We start from the raw sequence: 26,338 nt of genomic DNA, 5'->3' as shown, positions 1-26,338 counted from the left end.
AGTCCTGTGTGGCCATGCACTTTCATTCATAAAAACAATATCAGGACCAATAGCACCCTCAAAAAGATGCATGTGCAGGAGGATATATTCATCACTCAACATGCAAGCACACCAAAACAATCCCAACAGTCTCTTTACCTGATGTCAGTGGGATGAAAGCATATCCCTACCTCTCTCCATATCAACTGGTTCCGAGAACCATTAGTCAAAGTGAACTCATTAGTAAAGAGGATGTGACTCCATTGATTGAGGTGTCCAATATTTGTGTTCTCTACACAGTGCCACTGATAGGCATCCATAAATGGTATGCAGCATTCAGAATGGTGGGTGAATAGGTTACCTGTATGAAGCCATCTGACCAGAGTAAACAAGGACATCTGTTATCCAGCTGCCACATGCAACTGCTGAGTAATGTTGCCTGCTGTTTGGTTTTGATCTAGTTTCACCTGCAAGGTGATATATCAGTCGTCAATCACTGTTGTTTTTCATTACTGATCACCAATAACCTTTCTTACAGAAGCACCTGCAGTTAGGAAGTCTTTTCAAGCTTGTGAAACATCATGTTTTTTAATCTGCATACTCTTAGGTGACAGACATCAAACTACAGCCATCCTCAAGCTTCCCAATCACTCGACCACGTATATAGGAGTTCTGATGTTTTTTTGTAGCAATAGTGCTTGTATAATCTCACTTTCACTTGCAGAAGAATGCTTGGAAATGTGTATTCCTTTCTTCTTTTTAAGCTGCCTTGTTGTGTTTTGCATGCCAAGGTACTCTTCCCCCTGATGTCATGGTATTCATATTAAACTCTCTATTAAACACAAAAAGCTTTTTTCAATAATTTCATTGCAGTATGCTGAAAAATGAATTTGTTGCTAAGTTTTGCACACTAATATCTATACAGTTATTACATTTGTATCTAATTATCCTTCATTTAAAATTACTTATAACTATTAAAAATACCATATTTGCTCATTGCAATTCATACATAGACTGAAAAAATAATACAAAATTTAAGCAAAAAAAGGATTATGATAACAAATTAAAATCATAAACTGGTACTTATTTAACTGCGGATATTACCTGTCATGAAACCATATAAAATGCAAAATATTTTGACACTGTGACTTTGAATAAATAATATTGTCAAATATTACACTATTTTCATTTCAAATTCTTTTGTTTAAAATTTTAAGAGATTTTCTCCTCGAACTTTTATGAGACTCATAACATTCTACACGTATTTCTTTCACTTCGAATCATGATTTAAGGCTTGTATTTCTTAATATTTGCTCAAAAAAGAGAAGTATTTAATTGTTGATGCATAATAAATATATTATTGAAAATAAAATCCCCTTAAGTTTGTATAACCGGCTAACATTTTCACTATTTTTAGGATCACTCGAACAGTAGACTTTACAAAAATGTAAGTTTTAATTTGAACTACATTCTGAACTACATTTAATGTTAAATTAATTTCTGATTTGAACTGTGCAAGGAGATTATGAGACAGTAAGTATTATGACCGATTTTTACCCAAGAAATATAATATACTTAGTTATCTGCTGAGCTGTGAAATTAAAGATAAAAGAGAAATTTTGGCACATTTTGAATCTTTTACTGTAAAACTTGAAAATCTCAAATCCATAGATGGAAAGATATGCTTGTCAAAGTAAATGTAATAGAAGCCGAAATTGAAGAGGGAACTGATTTAAGACAGATGAGTATGCTCTTAAATTTTATAAAATCAGAGAACAAGTTCAGTCTTTAACTCTTTTTAGATAAATGTGAAAATGTTGAAGTTTCCCATTTAATGGTTCTAAAAAGCTTAAAGTTCGATTACCTAAAATTGAATTAAAGAACTATGATGGAGATCCTAAAGGTTGAATCGATTTTTGGGCTTTTTCCCAAAATTCACAATGACGAATCTCTTACAGTTGAGGATAAATTTGAGTATTTATTTCAATGCATGGAACCAAATTCATTAGCTTATAAATTATTAGAAGGTTTCCCCCCCTCTAAAGATAATTATGGAAAAGTTATTGAGCTTTTAAAGTCCAGATGTAGCAAGTAAGAATTTTTTATTGAGTATTACATAAGAGAAGTCTTAAGTTTAGTATTGAAAAAAGAATGCTTGAAACCTCAAATTCAGTTATATGATAGTTTGGAAGCTCAATTGAGAGCATTAGACTCCTTGGGTATGATGATGAAAATGGCTGCTGCCTTAGTTTCAATAAAGAAGTCTTGAAATAAAGACGAGTTTGCATTTTTTGTGACAGAAAAACTCATAATACACTACACTGTGCTGCAGTTGCTGATTCCTCAATTGATGAGTGCAATAATATACCAAAGAAGAAAGGCCCTGTTTCAGACGTTACCTTAAACATCTAAAACAGGCACCTTTCTTCTTAGGTTGGAAACCAGGAACCTAGAGAAGATCTACCACCAGAGGTTGGAAAAGTACACTGCTCGGCATTACAATTACAACACCATGAAGGAGAGCAAATTCAAAAAAGATATTCATTGTACATAAACAGTATGGCATGAAGACAAAATGATTAAATTTGTAAGTAGCTTGGGGATTTACATGTGGACGAAATTAGTAGAAACAGCTGCTCCCCTGGCAGCTAAAACGGCCCTTACCCATTTAGGCATGGAGTCGAACTGGGCTTGGATGACAAAAATGTACAACTCATTCCATGCCGTTTCAAGTCTATGCTACACATCATCAATGGTATTAGCCGCAGAGGGGTGGTGGGCCATTCTCTCAGCAATTCACGACCAGATGTTTTCAATGGGTGACAGATCTGGAGACCATGCAGGCTAAGGCAGCAATTGAATACCCTGTGTATTGAGGAAGGTCAGAACATGACGTGCAACATGTGGTCTTGCATTATCTTGTTAGAAGATGGCATTTGGCAGGTCTCAAAGATAGGGCCCAACCACTGGACGTGAGACGTCAGAAATGTACCAATCTATGTTCAAATTACCATCGATACAAACTAGAGATGTGTGTGTGGTCTATCCAATCACTGCCCAAACCATTGCACCAGGTGCAGAGTCCCTATGCCAATATCGAATGCAAGCAGGTGACATGCGGTCTCCTCGGAGCCTCCAGATATCTATACGGACATCAGAATATTAAATGAAGAACCAGGACTTTTCTGAAAAGATAACAATGCGCCACGCCTGTATCCAGCTTTATCTTTTGGTGCACCAGAGTCACTGTCCCTTTGTATATTGCACTGTCAAGGGTAGACGAAGTAAAGGTCGCCATGCTGATAGTGAATGCTGCTGTAAATGCCGATGCACCATACAAGCGATACTGGAATGCTGCAAACATGCGCATTTCCTGACTAATGGTCTGTGATGTGGTTATAGGGTTTTGCAGGGATGACCTCACAGTATGCCTGTCTTCTCGGGCGTTAATCATGGAAGGGCATTGAGATTCTGCATGCCATTCAATATAACCCTCAACAACTCATTGATTCCATATTTCCATGACAGTGGCTGGATGTCAACCAGTGTGACCGCCGATATCATGGAAATATAATCTACACTCTTGATAGGCAATGATCCTGCCTCTATCAAATTCTAACACTTGCTGGCAAGCATTTCTTCTCCTTATTCGAGGCATAACATGACATTTTGGGCAAACTCCGACCTTATAAAGTGCTTTCAGAATGAGAAATCCACTACAGAACTTTTCTTTTATGCAGTTCTTGAAATGTCATTTCTCCCTCCTGCATCAGCTAAATGTGATGAAATACTAATCATTTGCATATCCCAACATCTTCTTCCTTTCATATGATTTTGACATTTGTCAGATTATTCCTTGCTGGTGTTACAATTTTAACATCCAGCAGTGTAGTTTAGATTTAGATGAAGGACCAGAAAATGTGTTAGGTCTTTAGTGGTTCTGCCAATCAGGATGAAATAGGATGCCGAGCAGCATCTTACACTGAAGCTACTACAAGACGAATTTTACTTTCATGCATTCAGAAAATTTTTGATCCTATAGGAGTTTCCCCACTAGTCCTTCTTATTCCAAAGATTATTTTGCAGAAGACTTGCAAATTAAAGTCTGACTGGAATGAAGAAGTGCCCATAGACATTCAGAAAGAATTCAGTAAATGGGCTATAAAAGTACATTTTTTGAATGACTGCTGAATCTCAAGAATCTTAATTAATTCTAGAAGCTCCTTACGTGTCGTCTGTGATGCAAGCAAAGTGGCATATGGTGACTGTATATTTTTAGAAACAGAAGAAAGTGAAGAAGTTTTCTTGATCTTGTCCTAGCAAAATCCAGACTTTCACCATTGAAAGGAGATTACTTTACCGCAGTTGGAACTGATGGCTGGTCTTCTGGGTGTAAGGTTATGTGAGTTCGACTGCTAAAAGTTTGAACAATACAAATATGAAAGCTTACTTCTGGTCAGATTCATCAGTGGTTTTGGCATAGCTAAAGAAATTAAATACCTGGTCTGTTTTTGTAGAAAACAAAGTTAAAGAGATTCAAGATTACAGCAAAACAGGATGTTGGAAACCTATACCAAACATCTTAATCCTTGCTGATTTATTGTCAAGAGGATGCTATCCATTGTATCTCCTCAAATCTCAGTGGTGGACAGGACCTGAATTTCTGAAGGAACCTCCATAAACTTGGCCTTCAAATGATTGTGATTCTGATGTGGAAGAAATCATAAGAGAAATTTTCTCTCAAACTATGATTTTGGAGAAGAATTCAATGGTTGACAGCATTCTAGCTAAACTTGCAAAAAGATTCTCGAAATATTACATTTCTGATTGTATGAACTACTGCTTGGATGCTGAATGCAGCCCACTTACTTGAAAATTAGAGATTGCCCATACAATATATCTGCTGAAGAATTCGAGAAAGCAAAAAAAACTATTTTCCCTTATACAGAAAAATGCTTTTGATGAAGAATGACAGAAAACTGATCTGAAAAATCTTCAGGTTTTCGTGGATGAAAAGAGAATTTTGAGAACAAAATCTCATATTTTGGATTCTCCAGATCTGCAGGAATACACATCCAATACACAACCTTTGAAAAATATAATTATGGAAAGAATGATTGAGCAATTACACTTAGAGCATAAACATGCTGGAATACAAACATTTCTGATGATTCTAAGAGAAAGGGTTTGGATTATCAAAGGTAGGAAAACTGTACAATCTGTAGTAAAAGGATGTGTCACATGCCAAAGACATTCAGTTAAGGCCTTAGATGTATCTCTTTCTCCTTCACCTGAAGACATAACATTCCAAGTGACAGGAGTCAATCTTGCCAACCCAGTTTTCTTGAAAAAGAATTTAAAGGCTTGGATAATAATTTTTACACAAGCAGTTTCTAGGGCTTTCTAGGGCACTTTGAATTAATCACTTCCTTGAACACCAACACCTTCATAGATGCATTTATAAGTTTCCTTTCATAAAGGCGTCGAGTTGAAGTCACATACTCGGAAGATGGTTCAAATTTCATAGGTTTAAATAGAGCTATGAATCAGCTGGATTGGACTGCTATCAAACAGAAATGTACTTTAATGAAAATAAAATGGAAGTTCCGCCCTCTCACCACATCATGGCGGGAAGGATTTTGGGAGAGGTTAATAAAAATTTTATAGGACCTTCTCTGAAAAAATTTGAGACACGCTTGTTTAGGATATGAAGATTTCCTAACCCTTCTGTGCGACTCATCCTCTAGAGTTGTACTCAGGCCAGTTCAGCACCTCTTTCCTCTTAGACACTAACTTGGAGAAACTTACTTTCGCAATGAGTAATGTAGAAAACACCCAGAAAACAATCAAAAAGCTCAATCTACACCCTTTAAAGAACAAGTATTAAAGACCTTTAGAAAAAATTCATCTTGGTAGAAAAGTGCATCCTCCACAAAAACTAAATTTCTGAACTTTATTGATAATCTAGAACTCTGTGAACTTTATTGATAACCTAGAACTTTATGAACTTTATAGGCAATTTAAAAACCTTCATGAACTTTTAGTTTAGAACTTTAAGTTGTATTTAATTTTGCAAGGTGGGAAGGATGTTGAAAATGAAATCCCGTAATTTTTTTTTTGGGTAGAATGGCAACAAAATGTTTGTTTACCTTTTAGAATTCTTCTCGGCAGTTGAATAAATATGTGAGTATGTTATAGTTCCAACTTTATTGTTAATTTATACTAACACTGCAGTAAGTAGAACAAGTGAAGGACATTTACACTATTTTTAGAGTCACTTCGGTACATATATTTTGATGGCACCTTCTAGCACTGTGATTTCTGACCCTGAAGGAAAAGGAAGAAATTTCAGCACTGTAAAGTCTCCCCCCCCCAAAAAAAACTGATCTTTCCGTAGAAATGTACGTAAAAAAGCTGGCAGTACAAAAACAAGAAATATACAGCTAATAACCATTTCCATGCCGCTTTTCTAATAATATTTCTTATGAACACTTGAATTTAAACTTGAATGTGGATAGCACTTAAAACACAGTTCAAAGATTATTAATACACTGGTTGAATTCTACGAAAATTCTTTATAAAAAAATTTTTTAAGTGGAATATTTTGAAAACTACGGGTTTTAGGAAACTAAAATTTTGTAGATGACATGGGAAAATAAGTTAAATTGAATTTATTACAACAGGATATTTTCAAATTCAGTTTTGATGGTAATTTGTTATGTTGCCTAGATATGATTTTCTCACTTATTTTTTCAGAGTATTAGGGCTCTGCAGTTCCCTGTATCTGAATGGAGTTTAGAAGTATTGGCAGGTTTACGGTTAAGTACACAGCAAGTGAACATTTCTCTTTAATCAAATAATTGTTTTTCACTAAAATTAATATACCATATACAATCCCTACTTAATTACATATACACCTGAAAATCATCTTTAATTAATCATCAATAATGACAAATTACATTACATATCAACAAACAGAAATGGAAGTTAAGTATTTTGTACAATGCCATCATAGTGATAGCATTTTATTTTAAGCATCAAAGACTTAAACAGATTATTGCTGTAGGAAATAAACTCTCATTTATAACGTGATAAACGGAATATAAATCACCTTTATCATAAATTTAAGTTAAGATCTAATATATAGCTACCTGGTTGCAAACTTGTAGCTCCAACTGAGTGAGCAGTAAGTAACGTAAATCTCATATTATAATCCTCAAAATATGCCATAGTTGTAACAGGATACACATTAGCTTGTATGGGTAATTTGTCAAAATAATGCCTGCGCATCATCTGAAATTATTAAGAAAGAGCAGATAACATCAAAAAGTAAACTCAAATAAAATAAAGAGAACTTCACAATCTATAATTTTAACTTTATTTCAGGTAAAGTTCAGTTTTTTTTTCCACCTACCAAAATTGTAAAAAAATAATGGCTATACAGAAGCTGTTCACAGATTCTTTTTAGATGATTTTCATTGTAATTACAGAAATATTTCACCTAAAATTTTTATGTTTTAAAAGTTCCATTTGATAACTTTTATTCTTCACTGCCTTTATATAATGTAATTTCTAAGACAATAAACACTTTTTTAGTGTTGGAAGATATATTTTATCCCATTGCTCTTGAACAGTTTTCCAAAATCTAGGGAGGTTGTAGCTCAACATTTGGCCAACCCACTTTTTAAAATTCACAAACGGCAAAAATAAATTGGTGATATAACAGGAGATTTAGTAGGGATATAAGTGAAGAGTATGGTCTTGATACAAATTCCTTGTTCCATTTTTTACAGAAAATTAACAGATTTTGAAGTGTCGCTGCTTGTTTTGTCTTGATGCAGTTCCACTTGATCACACTATTTGTAAATTGAAGATATTTCATATTTGAAAATTGGATATAAAATATGTTTCTGATAATATGTGGAGATGATTTTAACATTTTCTCCCCTCTCTTTGTTTTTAATTTGCTGTTACATGGGGGGGGGGAATCATAAATCCCTTAGAAAAACTTTATTTAGATTCCTTGAAACCATGATTTGAAGATTTTTTTCTCCTCTTTCTTGATAATAATTGGATCCCTTTTTATTGCAATCATTTAAGTACACCCAAGATTCGTCTATTGTGACAACATTTTTTCATTTCTGTCTGGATAAATGTTTCTCATAAAGAATTCTGCCGCATGTTTTGCATTCAGTGATATGTCGTGACGAAAGACAATGCACATTACTTTTTTTTTGGCTTTAAATTATCAATAATGACATTGTTTAGGTTGACACTGAGCATTTTAATGATTTTGCAACTGTCCTTTGAGTGGCGGACTTTCCTTTAACATTAAGGATCTTACCTCTGCGACATTGAAAGCATTCTGTTTTTTCCCTGGATACATATTTGGACGAATTTTTCTACTGGAAGCTAAATTTCGATGTTTTTTCCTTTGTTGTTGACATTACCTGTCATAGCTTTAGATATTGAAAACCATGGCTTTCATAATGTTTTTCAATAAATAGATACAAATACTTTGCTTTGGAAAAAAACTTAAATATAGCATTCCATTATTGCTTCCATAAAAGCAACAGTTTGCATGAAAATAAAACTGTCAGATATCAGAAGATAATTTATACTTTTAAAATATAGTTGCAGTTAAAAAAATTCCAAGCAGAAGATTTTTTAATCATCTAAAAAATGTGCAAACAGCCTCTGTATTATGCTTAAAAAAGTTATTGCTGTTTATATTGGTTATCCAGTACCCCATAAAAGCAGGCACCAATTTATTTCACATATATCAGGGTTCGTACACATTTCTGCACACGGAAATTAAGTACTTTTAAGGACCATTAATAAAAAAAATTTAGGACCTATGAGCAAATGGGAACTGAAATTCAATCAAAAATATTATTCTATGCCTGAATTTCACTTTTGTAATACCATCCTAATCCCTAAGTAGTATGCATTATTACTAAACATGAATTAATTAACATATTTATTAATAAGTGTGAGAATAAAATAAACTTCATGCAGTTTATCAAGTAGCATTAAATATTTTACACTTATAATAGGTTGTACATATTTGAAAAAAGATAAGTGACATTTATGTTTTACTAAACGTTAGCTTTATGTTGATTTTTTTGTCTCATTTTGTCACATACTTGATCAGTCTAGAGCAGAGGTTCTTAACCGGTGGTACGCAAGAAAAAAATAGGTGGTACTCAAAGAAGCAAATTATTTTTATTTATTTATTTCAAAAATTAAAGCCCCAAAATCTTGATTGAGTTTTTCCTCCAACACTCATAAATTTATGCGATCTGAGCTTTGTTCAAGAGTGGTGGTGGTAGTAGTACTTTGTAGTGGTGGTACTAAAGGTTTTTAATTTTTTCTTAGATGGTACACATTAATCTAAAGGTTGAGAACCGCTGATCTAGAGGTTTAGTAAATAGCAGGTAGATTTGATATCAAACGGTGTAGGTTAAAATGAAAAGTAAGATCATAACCAGCATGATTCATAACAAAAGACTGAATGTTATCACTGATGCTGCTTGTCTAGAGAGAGACCTGCTGATTAGAACAAACCTGAAAGGCCTGATGTAGGTACGGTTGGCAAGTGTTGAAAGTTAGTCAGGCTCTGTTTGATGTAGTTAGTGTCATAGGCTTGTGTAGAGTTCCAGGAGTTGTAACCCAGTTAAAATACTTTCAGGTTCCAATAAGCTATTAAAGCAACAGAGGTGATAAGTTGTTTTGTATTATTTTAAGTCTCACTAGATGCAAAGAATAGGTTTTACTTGAATTTCTACATTTTTGTGTTTTATCTTGCGACCACAGTGAGTATTGATGAAAGGCAATAACTCGCTTTAATATTTAGAGAGAATTTTTAAGGGTAAGCAATTAGTTATAAATAATTAAATTAGGTAAATAAGTAACCTTAGTCATTATAGATTTACATGGCCACTATCAAATTTTATTTTATAACAATAGTTGTTAAAAAAGCACTATTAAAATCAAAATCTAATAAAATTTCACAGTTTAAATTACATGTAATTTATGACTGCTGGTTAAATGATATTAGAATAATTACACCTTAAAACCTATTATGTTTTGTAACAACACTCAACAAAATATTGTAGTTGCTACAGTTTGTAACATTTATGTTTTGTAACAACACTCAACAAATATTTATCCGTCATTTTAATTTAAAGCCTTCGCAAACATTTTGGCTAGTTTATATTGATTTCCTTTCCTTTAAGCATCTTTTCTAACAATAATTAGAGATTTCTCTCAATATGCAAACCAACGCTCTCGCTAGTTTCTACGTGCTTTATCTCCTAACTTGTCAACCTCTCCACAATGTACCTATGAAGGTTTACTTCTAGTAAAAGTTAAATAGTCTAAAACCCCCAACAGATGTGAAGCAAATTATCACTATGTCTGAAAGTAACTACAATATCAGACAAAGGTTTAAATAACCCGCTTATTTAAAAAGAACTTAGAACAAACATAAAGGCATGTTCTGATGCTAACAAAATCAATTACAACTCACGGTTACATAATTAAACAACAGCAGTCAAATTCAAACTCAAAATGTGGACTAGTGGTCACAGATTATACAATTTTAATTTAATCTGGCTAAGTAACTCTATCATTTGAGGAAATAGAAATGGAAAATTATAGTAAAGGCTGAAATCATAAACAATTGGGTAATTTACATAATAATAACAGCACATATCTTTGAAGAATAATTTTCTGTATGTATTCAGTTTTTTTTCATACAACCTTTTTACCTATTCATTTTAGAATTTTGGGATTTAAATAAGGATTTCTGTTATTCTAAAAAACACTAAATGCATTTAGAATATATAGAAAAAGTGGCTAATTTTATTTCTTTAGTAATATGAATATTCAGAAGAAATGTGAAATATATATGGTAAAGGCCAAGTACAGAGCTGGTGTGGCAGAAATTTTAGAATTTAGTGACACATGGAATAACAAAATCTAGAAGTGGCAAAACTTTTAGAATTTAGAGCTGACATTGGAAGCAGAATTTAAAAAGGCACTATGTAGTCGAGTTTAGGATCCACAGAGATTGCATCAGATGGGAAAATGCTTAAGGCCAGGTTTGTGTACGATGCATTAAGACATATTATATGGATCTCTTAAATTTAAGTTTTTAATTTCTTTAATAATAAAAAAATTCCTTTCTTTCTATAATGCCTGCCCAAGTGATAAGATAAGAAGCATTTTTGATATTTTACATGTTTGTGTCTAGTGAAAAGTAGAGAAAATAAAGGGAAGATAAACATGTTACAAAAAAGATTCTAGTATATCAGGAGTAAAACATTCAAATATGTCTTTATTGTTTTTCCAGACGTTCTCCAAAAAGTAAGAAATTCATCGCAAACTTTCTGTAAAATGCATCCCTTCTGCGCTGATACCATGGAGATATTTTTCATTTTGTTACATATTTCTCGAATCTTCTAGAATTGTGAGTCTATAAATCTTGCCTTCAAAAACTTCTAAATTTTCCAAGCTGCAATGTCAAAAATTCTAAAGAAAAATTATCCCAACCAATTCTGTAACAGCAAAAAGACAGAAACATTTTGGGGAAAAAAAAAGGGAGGGAAAAAGTGTAAAATTAATTTTATAGAGAAAACTGATGCACATTCTGAGAATTTTGAATATTCTGAGACAATTACATGGGGAAAATGCTTACTATGAAAAAATTAAAAAGAAGACATTTTTAATTAATTACATAGTTAATTTTGCTTTAGCTAAGAGCTATTTGATAAAGTATGCTTTATAGCATTATACCTTGTTTATTTTTCAGATTCAAAATATTGTATAATAAGTTGCCAAAATGAAACGCTATAATATGACAGCAAAAAATAAAAATGTTTTATTTCAATATTATTTTTTAAATATAATTCCAATATAATTACCATTATTTTAATTAAATGTATCAAATTCTCATTTTAAAAAAAATCTTGGAAAAATTCTCAGATTTCAGAATTAAAAATTTTCTATAGAAACTGATCTTAAAAATTGCCAAAATGTTGACAAGTCGCCAAATTTAGAACCACTTAATAAACGAATTCACATTTCCAAAAGCGAAAATTGCTTAAGAGCTCTTTATTACAAAAAATGAATTTCGAAATGCTTATGTTTCACTTCTTGCTTAGAAACTCGAGTATCCCATCATTTATATTAAAAAATCAAAACAAATTATAACCCATGAACCCATTCAAAAGATAACCATATACGTCAGTGAATCACCAAAAATATTCCTCCAAAATGCTAATTCACACTCAAAATGGCAGTCGTAAAAACAGACAGAAATTTCAGATGATTAGAATTAAAGGACCTTCTACTGATTTTGGAAAAATTAAGGACTTTTAAGGACCAAAAATCGATTCCAAAAAATTTAAGGACTTTTAAGGACCGTACGAACCCTGATATATGCCCAGTATTGAGCAAAACTGAGCATTTGATTCGGCTTCTAAATCATAGCTCCGAGTGCAGGAAAATGAGTGACTTGTCTCAGCTACAAACAGCTCAGATTGTTGAAACTTACTGGTGACATTGAAAGGTAATGTGGCTAAATTAATCACAGCATACAGACCACTACCTACAACAAAACTTGCCAGTAGTCAAAGCATAAACGACATTTTTACAAATTTGAATATGTGCAAATAAGGCATATTTTTTAAACTGTTAAATAAAATTAATTGCATTCAACTCAAAATCCACAAATACATAAAAAATGAACAATTAAAAATAGTTCTAGTAAATTATATGCATATTGTAATAGAAATTTTTATTTTTTTTATTCGAGCAGAAGTGTCACTAAACATACTAATGAAGCAAATAGTTTAAATTACAAATAGTCATTGAGAAAATTAGAATCCATAAAGTATATATATATATATTTAGGTTTATGTATTCTGATATCTATAGGGGAGAAATTGTACACAGAGATGGGAAATATTGAAATAATTGTCAACAAAAATACTCATACATCTATGCAGAACAAGTTTAGAACAAATTCAGGGTCATTTACTTAATGCTTAAAATGTAAACAGTATTTTTTTAAATGGGTGATCTGACAGCTTCCCCCCCCTCCGGATTATAAATGTGTATTGTGATTTCCATGATAGAAAGGCATTTTGTAAAATTTCCAGGTTTACTGATATCCATTCCTCCTCCACTACTTTCCAGAGTCCATCAAACATGGTGGTCTTGCACTTAGAAAAAGCTCTTTTGATGAGACTAAAGGTAAAATAGTCCATAGGTCCATTATGAGATTTTGCAAGAATACGTTGAAAAGGTATATATGCAATACCAGTATCAGTCTTCAGTTTTTTTCAAGGAATGTGGTGGAAAAACAAAAATAACTGTTCAGTTATTTTTGCCGATAGATGGTGTTACCTCCTCATGTTTGGTACTACCAAAGGGTATAAAAATCCGTTCAGTGGTTACTTTCCATTATTTGAAGTTCAGATTTTGAGCGTGAAGGTGCATTTGCCCCTCGCTCCCTATTTTAACTTCGCTAATTTTTCTTGTCCTTTATGCTTGATCAGATAACCTGGCTCAGTAAAATTAGGCGGCCAGTACAACTCTGATTAAAAATCCAGTTATAACCACGTGCAGTGCTGATAAGGACCACGTGTTTCTGAGACTCCTTCTCCTTTATTTTCTTCTTTATAGGTATTTCTTTCTCCTGATGAGGAGGGACCTTTAGCTGCCCTCGAAATCGATTGAGTGTTTCATTATACTTACACTAAATACAAGGTTGTTTTTACGATTTTGATTGTCACATTAGCATGTTTCTCTTCTAGTCTAATAAACGCAACATTTTACAACAACATGACTTTAAAAACTATTTTTACAATACAGGATTATACATTGGGAGAACGAAATGTTTCTAAATTTCTTAGCACTTTTGCTGCTGGTTATGTGAGATTGTGTTGACAGTTATTGCTCTGACAAAGTAGATTGTACCTGTATGTTGACTTTCTTATAAGAAATGTAATTTAAAAGAAGTAAGAAAAGATGATTATGTGTATCAAACTGATTGCTAAAGCCTTTAATCATAGACTTTTATGACTACATGCCTGTGCCTGAGTAGCACCAGAAGTGAAATTATTTCCACAATGCAACATTATATGCTGGCACGTGGCTTTTAAAGATGAATCAAAATAAGAATGAAACTAATCTCAAACAAATATCTATATTACAAATGAATTCATTACAAGGTAGTTGCAATTATTATAAACTATGTTTTTCAGAATGTCATTCGTGCGTAAGCTTTGCATAAAACGAGACAGTGCTTTAATTCGAAAACAAATATATAAGCAATTAATTTCTGTGCTTTAGTTCAAAAGCAAATACATATGCAATTCATTTCTTATCTTTACTCCCACTAATACTAGCATGCATACTCAAAACATAGTGGCAACAGAACTAAAGAATAAACAATGAGGCACTGGTTTTCACACACCACAGCATGACTGGCACCTAAGATATCAAACCATGCCACGAATTAGTGCCAACTGGCTCTTCAGCAATAATAGCCACATCATGCACCAGCTTGTGATTGCCCACAAACCTGTTAAAGATAAATAAAAAAATGAAGGACTTAGCACATCAGGATATGGTTTGCACCAGCCAATGCTGAGAATGCCAAAGGGAACAAAATAAATTTTAGTTCAAAATTTCACCAATAGATGTTGCTCGATCATCTTACACTTCAGGTGACATTTAACAAAAGAAAACTCAATCCCATACAACTTTTTCACTGCACGGTATTTTACATCAGTAAGTGTTCATCTCGCACCACACAAAATCACATTCTGAATATGTATTCACCAATGCCTTCAGCTTGTCTGGCTTTATAGAAGTGACTTTGGAACGGATAGCATCTTTTAACAAGCAACGGATGACGCATAACTGCTGCACACCTAGGGCTTCAAATTCATAGGTGTCAAGTCCATAATAAAGGAGACCAAAATGTGTTTATGAGGAACTGCTTTACAGCAGTTGCCGTATGAGGGATACTATACCATCTCGGATTAAATGCAATAACTTCTATGAGATTTCATTCGGAAATATGGTGCCATATTTTGGAGCAACATTTTCAGATAATGCAGTGTTATTACAAAGTATTTTCCAGCCAATGCTGAGAAATGCGATGAAATTGCCCCATATTTCAAGTCATGGATAGTGTAATAGCCTCTTCGCATTTGAAAGGAGGGTGCCTTTTGCCCATATTCAAACAGTTCTGTGGCACAAATAATCATTATGCCGAACCTGTTGTGAAACATCAGAAAAATTTCTAATGGCCCATGCTGTAAATTCCTCTTGCTTATAGATATCACACTAATGTCTGATACAATGATATAATATATCTGATATAATGATTGCAACTTGTATGGATACATTTGCATGATGCAAGATATGACAGCAATAAACTTTGCAGACTTGTGGTTCCTGTAGTCTACTGAGCTCTGCTGATACATCTCTTTGATACACAGGAGTCAGCCAATAACTGTCTGCCACAGCAACTTTCATCAGCCAAACTCCTATTTTTTTCAAAAGCATATGAGAGTTCTTAACATTGCCACAGTCAATGGTCTTCTGCACAGTTTCACCTGTTTCTGCATATGACAGAATTGTAAAGCTGAAATAGTTGATTTCCAGCTTGGGTAGAACAACTTCACTAGCAATGCTTTTGCAATCAAACTCAGACTTGCATTACCTCATCATTAAGTCTCTAAGCATAACAGTTCGAAGAAAAAATTTGCAGATTCACATCTTTTAAATTCATCTTCTTTCTCATCTCATTCACATATTTATACTTTCTACATGCTGTGCCATTAACTGGCAAACTTACAAACATTTTTCTTCTGTTGCAGAAAAAAGATCTGAATTCAATCCATGAATTTACACAGGAACTGTATTGTCATAAAGCAAATTATTATACTTAAAAGAAGAAAAATTCAAGTGACCTTTAACCCACTCAGTTCATTAAACACAATCACAATGATATCAATAGTTGAGAGATGCTTTTGCATTAAAAATATCAAGTGAATTACATTTTTGAATTTGCTGACATTTAAACTGAAAAACATCTTAATTAATGATTTCTAAAATGAAATGTTCTTATTAAAATGATAGTGGCAGTGCTCAGAAAGAATTAATAGATGTTTAAGAAACATGCAAATCTTGATTATGCTGATTTCACCATACATTTTAACGATTCTAAGAGACAACCAGCCAATATAAATAAATTGATTGCTTAAGTTACAGGGTGCAAAATACTGGTACAGAATAAACAGCATTCATTATGATAGCAACGTGAAACTTAAATAATAAAATAAATAAAATTACCTGTAAACCATTAAGATCAGTGTAAAAATCTTGGTTTTCATTTGTAATATTTGTAAGAAATCTCATAATAAGCTCTTTATTAGTTTCAGAAGCAATGTTGACCAAATTATATATATCAAATCCAGCTCCATCCATACCTGATACAATGAAATGCAATTAATACATTATCCTAGAATGAAAATTAATAACTGACTAATGCCACTAATTTTTATTGCATTAAAGTAGAGAAATACCTGGAGAATTTTTTAACACAACATGATGCTCCACCTCTGGTAGTATAACTACTACCTCAGATATCAATGGACCTTCAAGGACTCTAATTTGAGGTTTGTTATAAATAAGTTCCTACAAAAAACACATATTAAGTATAATATTTATTTATAGAGTAATTATAAATGTCTCCTCTTAGAAATATTTAAAAAAATTCAGATTATCATGAATTATTAGAACTTACTCACAAAGACAGCAATGCATACCTTAGCTTCAGCATCAGGCAGAAACAAATAAGCTCCACTTTTATCTTTTCCTTTAGTTTTTGTTCCATATTTTAAAAACTTAATTTGAAGATCAAATTCCAATCTCAAATCAACAGATGTAATTTTCTATTAAAAAGAATAACAGATTTAACAGTAAGTTTAAACAAAAATATCAAGAATTCAACAAATTAAAAATGTGGATGCAGACACTTTTTTCAGATCACACTGCTCACTGCTGACCTGTCAAGTGATTCAAATATTATGCAAAAAATCTAAAACAATGTGAAAATCCTTCACTGTATGTTTCAAAAATTTCATCATTTTTAACATTATACTTGAAGTATACAAGGTCTCCCTTTAATTATTACTCAATGAACCTAATTATGGAATTATGAAACTCATAGATAATGAGATTTCATATGTAAATTTTATATTACTTTTAGCCTGCTTTAGCATTTACACATAGTGTTAGTTCAGTTAGCAGCTGAAGTAAATGCTCCATAACCTTTAATAAAGCTTACTTTAATGCATGAATAAAATTTTGATGGTCTGACAAATATAAACTTTCTCCATGTTTCCCACAGAAATCTCATAAAATACATACTCCCAGAGTAATACTAAAACACACATTTCACATTCAATTTTCATTACTTAAAAATACTTTCTTCCTTTGTTGAACATATTTAAGTCTAAAAACTTTAAAAAAAGAACAGTTCCTAAACAAAAAAGTAACCTTACAAATTAAATAAAGAACTGTGGAATATTAGGCATTGGTAAATGGATCATGGGGGAAAATATAACAATAATAACAAAAACATTTTTAGGCTTTCAAGAAATAAACAAATGCCCACTGTTTCTTTGGAGTTTCTTTGAAACAAATTTTTAGTGACTACTTATTTTATCATTACCACAAAAAGCGATAATTTTTTTGTTTTTGTTTTTTCAACAAGTGTCTACATATATAAAAATACACCAATACATAAATCAACATTGCAACCTCATACATGAGTACATACATTCCCTCAAATTTGATGGATTACATAATATTATCACAGGTTATTTGAGAAGTCAAACAAGAATAAGCATAACATTTGCTAATTTTGCAGGACTAGTTTTGATGATTTAACTAGAAGAACCATCTTCCTCAGCTGAATAAGTGCAAATGAACAAGATGGCTGATTCTTGTTGTTTGACTACTCCAATAATCATTATTCAGCATGTTACTTTAATCTAAATTATCAGGGATTGTGACATTATTTCAAAAATCCTGAAAACAACCATACAGCAAAAATGCAACATTATTCCAAATAATTCAGAATATCACTGTTAAACACATACATATATGCATACACCCACATATTCAATTTCATACACAAAGCAAAAAATATATTTTTATTTGTTAAAAAGTAATGTCTGTTTCACAGCATCATTTCACACAGACACCTACATTTATTTTTAGGAAAGAGCATGAAAATGTTCAGGTAAGTTCTGGAAACTGCTGCATTCATATTTTTCTTCGCCAACGATTGAAAGTTAAGTACAATCACAAAGGCAGATAGCCCACACATGCTTTGCCATATACAAATAACCTATCTAGCAAAATTAGAAAGATATTTTCTAAGGAAAATAACTTCAGATTAGAACTTGAAGTGTGTATCTTAATAGGTGTTGGAGTTGAGAAACTGCTAGAACAGAATATTTCATAGAAATGTAAAGAATTTTAGTAAGCTATCCAGTTATTCCACAAATTATCCTTTACATCTTTACCAATAGGGTTTTCAGAAGGATTTTATAACTCAGAAGTTACATATGTATTTTTGTTTAAAGAGAATCAATAATATTTCACTGGCTGTGTAGCACCTAGGCTATCAGTATTCAAGAATGTTCAATATTCTTTCATAATATCACCCATATAAGTAAATGAATTTTCTGTAATGGGTCCATAACAGCAAAATAAAACATATTTAATCACCTTTACTAATATTGAATATTTTTGTTTCCCACCTTCACTGAATACATTAGTGAAAACTTTTTTTCAATGTAATACAAAAAACGAAAATATTTTTCCTGCATAACACAAATTTCTAAGCAAACTCACTTATCTCATATAAGTTTCACCATCAGTCTTTTAAATTTATTATTATTATTATTATTATTATTATTATTATTCAGTCTTTTAAATTCATAAACAGTATATATTTATTTTCACAATGTTTGAATGATATATTTGGTTTAAAATTAAATTTGAGAAAGATTAAGAGTCTATGTTTCACACATCCAGGAATTCCAGATTTCAGAAAATAAAAAATTCATTCTAAAATGCCATTTTGCTTGATTATCTGTTATTAAAATCATTAATGACTTCCAAAAGTTTGTTTCGTTTCCTCATTTACAGTTCCGCAAACAATATAGTAAGATTTCATAACTGCACTGTACTCATTTAATGGTCATAAGTGCTTGTAAATCAATATGTATTTAGAAAAATTCCTCTCATAAGTGACATTTAGAGCTTAAAGTATTACAATATTTGGAACAGCATTTGGAATACTATATTTTGAAGCATGACAGCCAATAAAATTATAACTCCCATGCAAAATACCACAAAAGGTGGATTGCTCACCAAATTTCCCTCTCGCTATGCTGCTGCTTTCATGCATTTTATGAAACAGAAAAACTTTCAGTAGCTCCTAATTTTAAATAAGGGAAAAGAAAAGTAATGCATGTTCATTAGAAGCTTCCATTTCAGGTTAAAAATTAGATAAAATATTAAACACTAAAAATAACTTCCTAATGCTAAGAACATTGAACAAGTACTAAAGACCAACTTCCTGGTACAAAATTTAAAAAAATCAAAAGAAGTCACTGTGATTGATTTCCTTCACGTGTTTCACTCTTAGAAAATTTATTTAACTCATATACAATTACTGAAACAAGATTTTTCTGCTTTGAAAATGCACATAAACATATAGAAAACAACAACGTGAAATGTAAATTTACACAAAATTTAAACTGATGATTGTTTCACAGAAAAACAGTTTCTTTAAGCACAACTGTTATTTTGATTTTCAAAGAAAAGGAATCATATGCAACACACTGCAAATGTAAGGACTTCTTACATAATGTTAATCTGAGGGTGAATTTTATCTAAATGTAAAAGATACACATGAATGTGAAGTAAGTAGTTGTTTAAACAGTTTTGAGGCTAAATGCCTTATTTTCTTTACGAACTAAATGGACAAAGAGACATTGAATGAAGCATCAGAATAACATATACTATAGTAAATGAGCAACTTAATAAATGCCTGAATTAGAGTGAAACTAACTGCCTGAATTTATCAGTATATTATATACATTACCTTAAGTAAGCCATTTGAGCCCGAGAACACAGCAGTCATGTAATCAGATTTAATTGAAAATTCATTTGGTGTAGTTAAACGCATGACAACAAAATCCCTGAAATTAAGAACAAAGAAATGAAAATAAAATTTTAAATTATACAAAAGTGAGAATTAAGCATAACATAGAACCATTTACTATTATTTTTAAGAGAAACACTACAACTGATGAATCTGACATCAAATTTCTGAATCTCAATAAATTTCAATATAGTAACCCACACGTTCATTATGAAGAGTTATTGACAGAAGTGTGGGCATACTGTATGCAGATTACAGCTGGCCAAAATACTCCCACTGTGGACATAAAAAAACTTGACCATTAAAAGTGGATTCATCAGTGAACCACATGTACCATTAATTGAGTCTCCCCATTCTTGCGATTGAACCACTGTGTGGATTCCGTATGTACAGGATGATCTGTTGGTCGCAAATCCTGCACACTGCTGGCCATTAAAATTGCAATAACATGAAGGCATGATGGAACAAATGTGAAATTTGTTGCATGAAAGGTACTATATGCTACCAGCCATGTAGATATTTCGTCTCTTAATTTTTTTTCCCTCTAAAATACTTATTTTTATTATTTATGAAAAGAATGGTAACTGTGAGCCATAAAGATAAACAAATGTGTTTTGCTAATTCGCAAAACTGCCAATGAATCAGTAACTTTCGCAGCTTTAAAGGATGCTTTACATTTTTCTATTAATTTGCATGTTATTAACTTTTTTTTTGTAAATTTCTTTTTTTTCATGTGGTATTATCTTAGCTGATTAGAATGTAATTATCACGCAGAAGAAAATTCAGTGCTCAAGCTCAAATAAAACTGCAACTGAAGGATTCCTCGGATTGTCAGTCAAAAACGTTTTGGTTAACACTAATTTTGAACAAAAAATATATAAAATGAATTTATCATAAATGAATGACTTCTAAACTGAATTCTGCTGTCTACTTCACACTTGGATATGCAAATGATTGACATTCCAGCACATGTGCGCAAAATGGGTATGAATCATGATATCTACATTATGTATAAATGGCAAGACTGCACAGCAGGTTTTTTGCTTGGAAATTAGATGTGAACGTGGGCTCTTCTTGCAAAAGTTGTTATGCCTCGCAAAAGAAGAACTCCTGCCAGTATGTTTCAGAATTCGACCATGGCAAAATCGTGGCTTCTCGGGACTGTGCTTTACCTTTCTGTGCATCACTGGTCATGTTGGTCGGATCCACATGACTGTGAGACAAATATGGGATCAATGGGTGCAGAAGGGCCATACAGGATCTCAGCAGCCCAGGCCACTAACACCTGAGAAGACAGATATCTTGGACAGACATACTGTTCTCTTGGTCTTGCAGGATCAAACCCTGCAACATCATCTTCATGTACCTCGAGTCAGGAACTTGGCTCATGTGCTGGAAGAAAAGTGTCCACACGGACTGCACAACAACATCTGCAGCACCCAACCATCAGCATGGTAACCACTGTTGCAAATCGCTTTGATGCTACAGCAGACAGATGTTCATACTACTGTGCAACGAACGATGATACTGGACACAGGAGTGGCAATACTTTGTCTTTTAAAATGAATCCTGATGGACATGTTCATGTGGCACTGAGGAGAATGAATGCTGTCATCTTGTATTATCAATGTCATACGGGCGTAATACCTGGTGTGCTAGTATGGGGTGCCTTTGAGTACAGATCCTGATCACCTTTTGTTTGTATAGCCAGCAATGTGAAGAGCTAATTATTGTTCTGACATGTTAAGGCCTGTGGCTGTGTCTTATAATTCAAGCCTCTGGTGACACCATCTACCACCAGGATAATGTACAACTTGCCCATGCTGTCCTGACCTTCCTTAATACAGAAGGTGTTCGACTGAAGCTCTGGCCAGCACATTCTCCAGATATCCCACCCATTTAGAACACCTGGTCATAGGTTGCCGAGAAAAAGGGAGGTTGACATCTGCCAGACACTACGATTGGCGAACTCTACTACAGAGTTCAAACTGACTGGAATGAAGTATCTGTCATCCGAGCTCAGCTCACCTTGATGCACAGCCCGATTACAGCCACTGTTGCTCCTAGAGGTGGCAGCTCTCTATATTGTATTTCCCATGCTGTGTACCCCGAAACCATAAGCAAATTTAATGTCTTTAGATCAGTTTCTATTCAGTACTGTCTATGCACAATAGATAAGATTCTGCTATTTGCTTTCCCTCCTGGTGTAGCAATTTTAATGGATAACAATGTGCATAGTGCACAGCTCTGAATGGTATAGTAATTGGTGATGCTGACTCAAGTTTGAACAATGTACAAGGCATGAATATACTACACACTAGTACGTGTATACCGTCTGAGCAGCATGGGGTTCTCAGAATACTGGTGAGCCAAAAGTCTTTTTGAATGCTTTGGTGGCAGGGGAAGAGGGGTGAGAGATATTTTGATTGCCTTTCGAGATGCTCATCAAAATTGGAGCAGATATGCACAGTAAGCACACTGGAACTATACCTGTATAATGAATGATGAAATTCTGGTGTCCAGCACACTTGTACCTGCATGTAGTACACAGCCACATCAATGAACCCCTTTTCAAATCCAGGAGAAGGCATGGATGTTTTTAAAAAGTACGGTGTCTGTGCAGCATAAAACACTTGAAACACCGTATGCTGAAAGTCCTCTACAGCAGCAGTTCTCAACCTTAGCATCTAAACAGATGCGTACCATCTAAACAAAAACTGAAAAATTTTAGTACCACCACTACATTTTGCCATTTGGAAAATCTATTGGTTATTTGTAATAAATGCACACAGATAAAAATAATCTTAGATTAAAAATGATAACCATTTTAAATATCAAAATTTAAATTATATTTTAATTCTAAAATTTAGTGCAAAATTTTGGCCTGTTTAAGAGAGGCCAATTTCTTTATGTCTTCTTCACCTAGGTTTAACCATAAATCAGGGTCCACTCTTAATTTTGTTCTGTATTTATTTTTCAAATATAACATGGAAGAAAATCCTTGTTCACACAAAATGGCAATAAAAATTTAAAAGCTTTATTTGAAATGCCTTTAAATTTGTTTATTCAGTTTAGCCTAAAGTTAACAAGTGTGTTATTTTTTTAAACCTTCAATTAGCATTTGATACAAGAATTTTTTATGAATTGTTCTTTCTCTTCACGAGATAAAATTTCAGGTACATTTGAACAAAATGGATTTCTAGTCCAATTTACTTTTTCATAATTGTTGGGGGAAAACATGTAAAATCATTTATCAATGAAAAACAAGTCAAATGCTAATTCTTCTTTCCCTTTCAAATTATTTCTGGTTAGAAAAACTTTCTAAAAGTGGTAAAAAGCTTAAAATATTATTATCCGATTCTTTGATTATTACCTTGATTTTTGTTTTATAATTGCATCTATTTTATCTCTAATGGTGAACAAATTAATACTTTGTCCTTGTACTCCTAACTTTAATCCATTTAACTTTCTAAAAATAACAGCTAAATGTTCCAAATGCACCAACCCATAATTCACTGAATAAACATTTTTGCAATTTGAATTTTGAATCACAGAGGAAAATTTGAATTTTTAATAAAACTTCGAAAAGATGATTTAAAACTTTGCCTCTGGATAATCACTTTACTTCAAGAAAGTAACAAAGTGTTTCACTGCTGATCTCTTGGCATAAAATCATAAATATTCTTGAATTTAAAGCTTGGCTATTAATAAAAATTAACAATTTTCACAGCTTGATTCAAAACGATTTTCAGGTTTTTGGATTCTTTTGGCTACTAAAGCTTCACAATATATGGAGCAGTGCGTAAATTTAGTTTAAGGTGCAACTTTCTTTATTTGAGAAATAACACCAGAAAGTTTTCCTGTTAGCTGAAGCTCCTTCAGTGCATATGGCAATACACTTATTCCAAGAAATATCGTTCTCAGAGATAAAATTGTCAATTACTTTGAAAATTTCAGTTGCAGCTGCTGTTGTGAAGATATTCACAAAATAAAAAATAAATAATCTTCAGCAATTCTTTTATCTTCTTCGAAATGCATGTCAAATAATAATTGAACAAAGTCCGTTATACCAGTACTTTGAGCCAACTGCAATGCGAAATAATCACAGTTTTTTCATTTTTTGATTAAGTGTCTCTTTCTATGCAATTTCCCATTTCATGAATTTGTCAACTTATTGTATCATTTGATAACAGAATATTAAGTTTATTAGCTGCTTTTTCATTGAATAATGTGAAAACAATATCTTTAGCTGCTGCTAATGTAAGGTTTTCTTCAATAGTGTAAGCCTGCCTAGTCTAGGTAATTCTTAGGCTTACTATGTAACTAGCTTATTGTATCATTTGATAACAGAATATTAAGTTTATTAGCTGCTTTTTCATTGAATAACTGCATTTTCACTTGAAGTAACAAAACCTTCATTACTTAATTTAGAAGTCAAACAACAAAAATCAGAGTAATATTTTTCAAATTTTTACAGGACTAGTTTCGATGGTTTTACTGAACCATCACCCTCAGCTGCAAAAGTGCAAATGAACGAGATAAGATAAGAAACCCTGGACAGGAGAGAAGCTACTGGTGCAATCTGTTGATGAAACCAGAACTAAAACATAATTTCTTTAAAGGCTGAAGGCAAAGATGGAAAGATCTTTCATTACTTGTTTACTATAGATCTTTCATTACTTGTTTACTATAGATCTTTCATTACTTGTTTACTATAGATCTTTCATTACTTGTTTACTATTTTTTAACTCTGATAATTTCCTCTTAAAATATTCTTCAGATTTATCTTTTAAACTGGCATCCTTAGATTCAAGTTGTCTTTTAATTAATGACTGTTTCATAACTTTGATTAGATAATAGTTCATCACAAATAACACATTGAGGTTGAGGGTCCATTTCATCTTCATTCCAAGTAAACCAAAATGATAAATAACTTTCATTATATTTTCTATAAAGAATTTTTCCTTTTCTTTTCAATATTCTTGGTGCTAGTAGATTGTCTTGGATCCATCAGTTGTGAATGATCACTTTTCCGCTCACTAAGTTCTAGCCATTTTTCCATTTTGAAAAATCTAGATTTGTTTTATTATTTTGTCACAAATATTTAAATGCATGATATATTACAAGTTCTTCAAAAACAAATAAAGATAAACTCAAATAGCATAGAAACGTAAGGAATACAAAGCAATGAGAAGACAAAATACCTGCTATTAGAGACAGCAAATCAACATAAAATTATTCTAACTGAAAATATGAGTCCGAAAATGGTGGGAACATAAAGTGTATACATGCTAATAAAACGATCAAATCAAAAAGAATCAATGGGATACTATTAATTTTTGATTAAGTGATAAATGCACTTTCATGATATGTCTAATTAGAAATATTAAACATTTTAATTAAATTATGTTGGCTGGACACATTAAAATCATTATATATTTTTTCATAACTTTTCTAGATGCCTACCTGGATAAGCAGTAAGAGTTTGAAAAATGTAAGAAATAGGTATAATGAAAAAAATGAATTCAGAACAAAACTGAGTAATTGAGGAGGAAATAAAGACTATGTAAAAATGTATGTTTTCTTTTTACAGAAATAATAATATATTTAACATAAATTTCTCTATAAAATGTCAGCAAAAATTGTTTTTTGCTCATTTTTATTCTAAATTTAACCAATTTTTTTTTTATTAGATATGAGATCTGAAAAACTCTAAAATCTGCAAAACCTCATGTCCCAAGCTGCATCTATTTCTGGTCTCATAATGCATCATGCAGAACTTTTACAGTTTATACCAAATCAACATTAATCAGCAGACAGCACATAGTACTTGGTGCACTTCCAAGTTTAAGTGTGAATTAAATATTGTTCTCTGAAGTAATTCAAAACCCTTTCCTGTTCCCATTCTCACAATATAAAGAACTCCATTTCGTTCCCAAGTCAAGCAAAGATATCATAATAATAAGCAAGCCACTGTATCTGCTGTATTTCTTAACCTTCATGACAATCATTTGTGAATGTAGAGCGATGAGGACAAGCATTAGCATCCACTAGAAGGAAGTTACTATTAATTCAAGCATCGTGAGCTTCATC

At 32.4% G+C, this 26,338-nt stretch overlaps 1 protein-coding gene across 1 annotated transcript in view; it reads right to left on the bottom strand.

Annotated features, from left to right (window-relative positions):
- Positions 1-26,338, bottom strand: part of LOC118200216 (alpha-mannosidase 2x-like) — a 171,032-nt gene that overhangs the window by 45,553 nt on the left and 99,141 nt on the right. The window contains exons 15-19 of the mRNA XM_035372157.2: positions 20,186-20,282; positions 16,830-16,955; positions 16,587-16,698; positions 16,354-16,490; positions 7,131-7,272 (exon numbers count right to left, since the gene is read on the bottom strand). Coding sequence (XP_035228048.1) covers positions 7,131-7,272; positions 16,354-16,490; positions 16,587-16,698; positions 16,830-16,955; positions 20,186-20,282 — 614 coding nt within the window. The remainder of the gene's footprint in view (positions 1-7,130; positions 7,273-16,353; positions 16,491-16,586; positions 16,699-16,829; positions 16,956-20,185; positions 20,283-26,338) is intronic.

This window comes from Stegodyphus dumicola, chromosome X2 (assembly GCF_044657685.1).
Source record: "Stegodyphus dumicola isolate Sdum_Otavi_A_Nest chromosome X2, ASM4465768v1".
Classification (NCBI taxonomy): domain Eukaryota; kingdom Metazoa; phylum Arthropoda; class Arachnida; order Araneae; family Eresidae; genus Stegodyphus; species Stegodyphus dumicola.
Note: the sequence above shows the minus strand (reverse complement) of the source record. Positions and strands in the feature narration are given on the sequence as shown.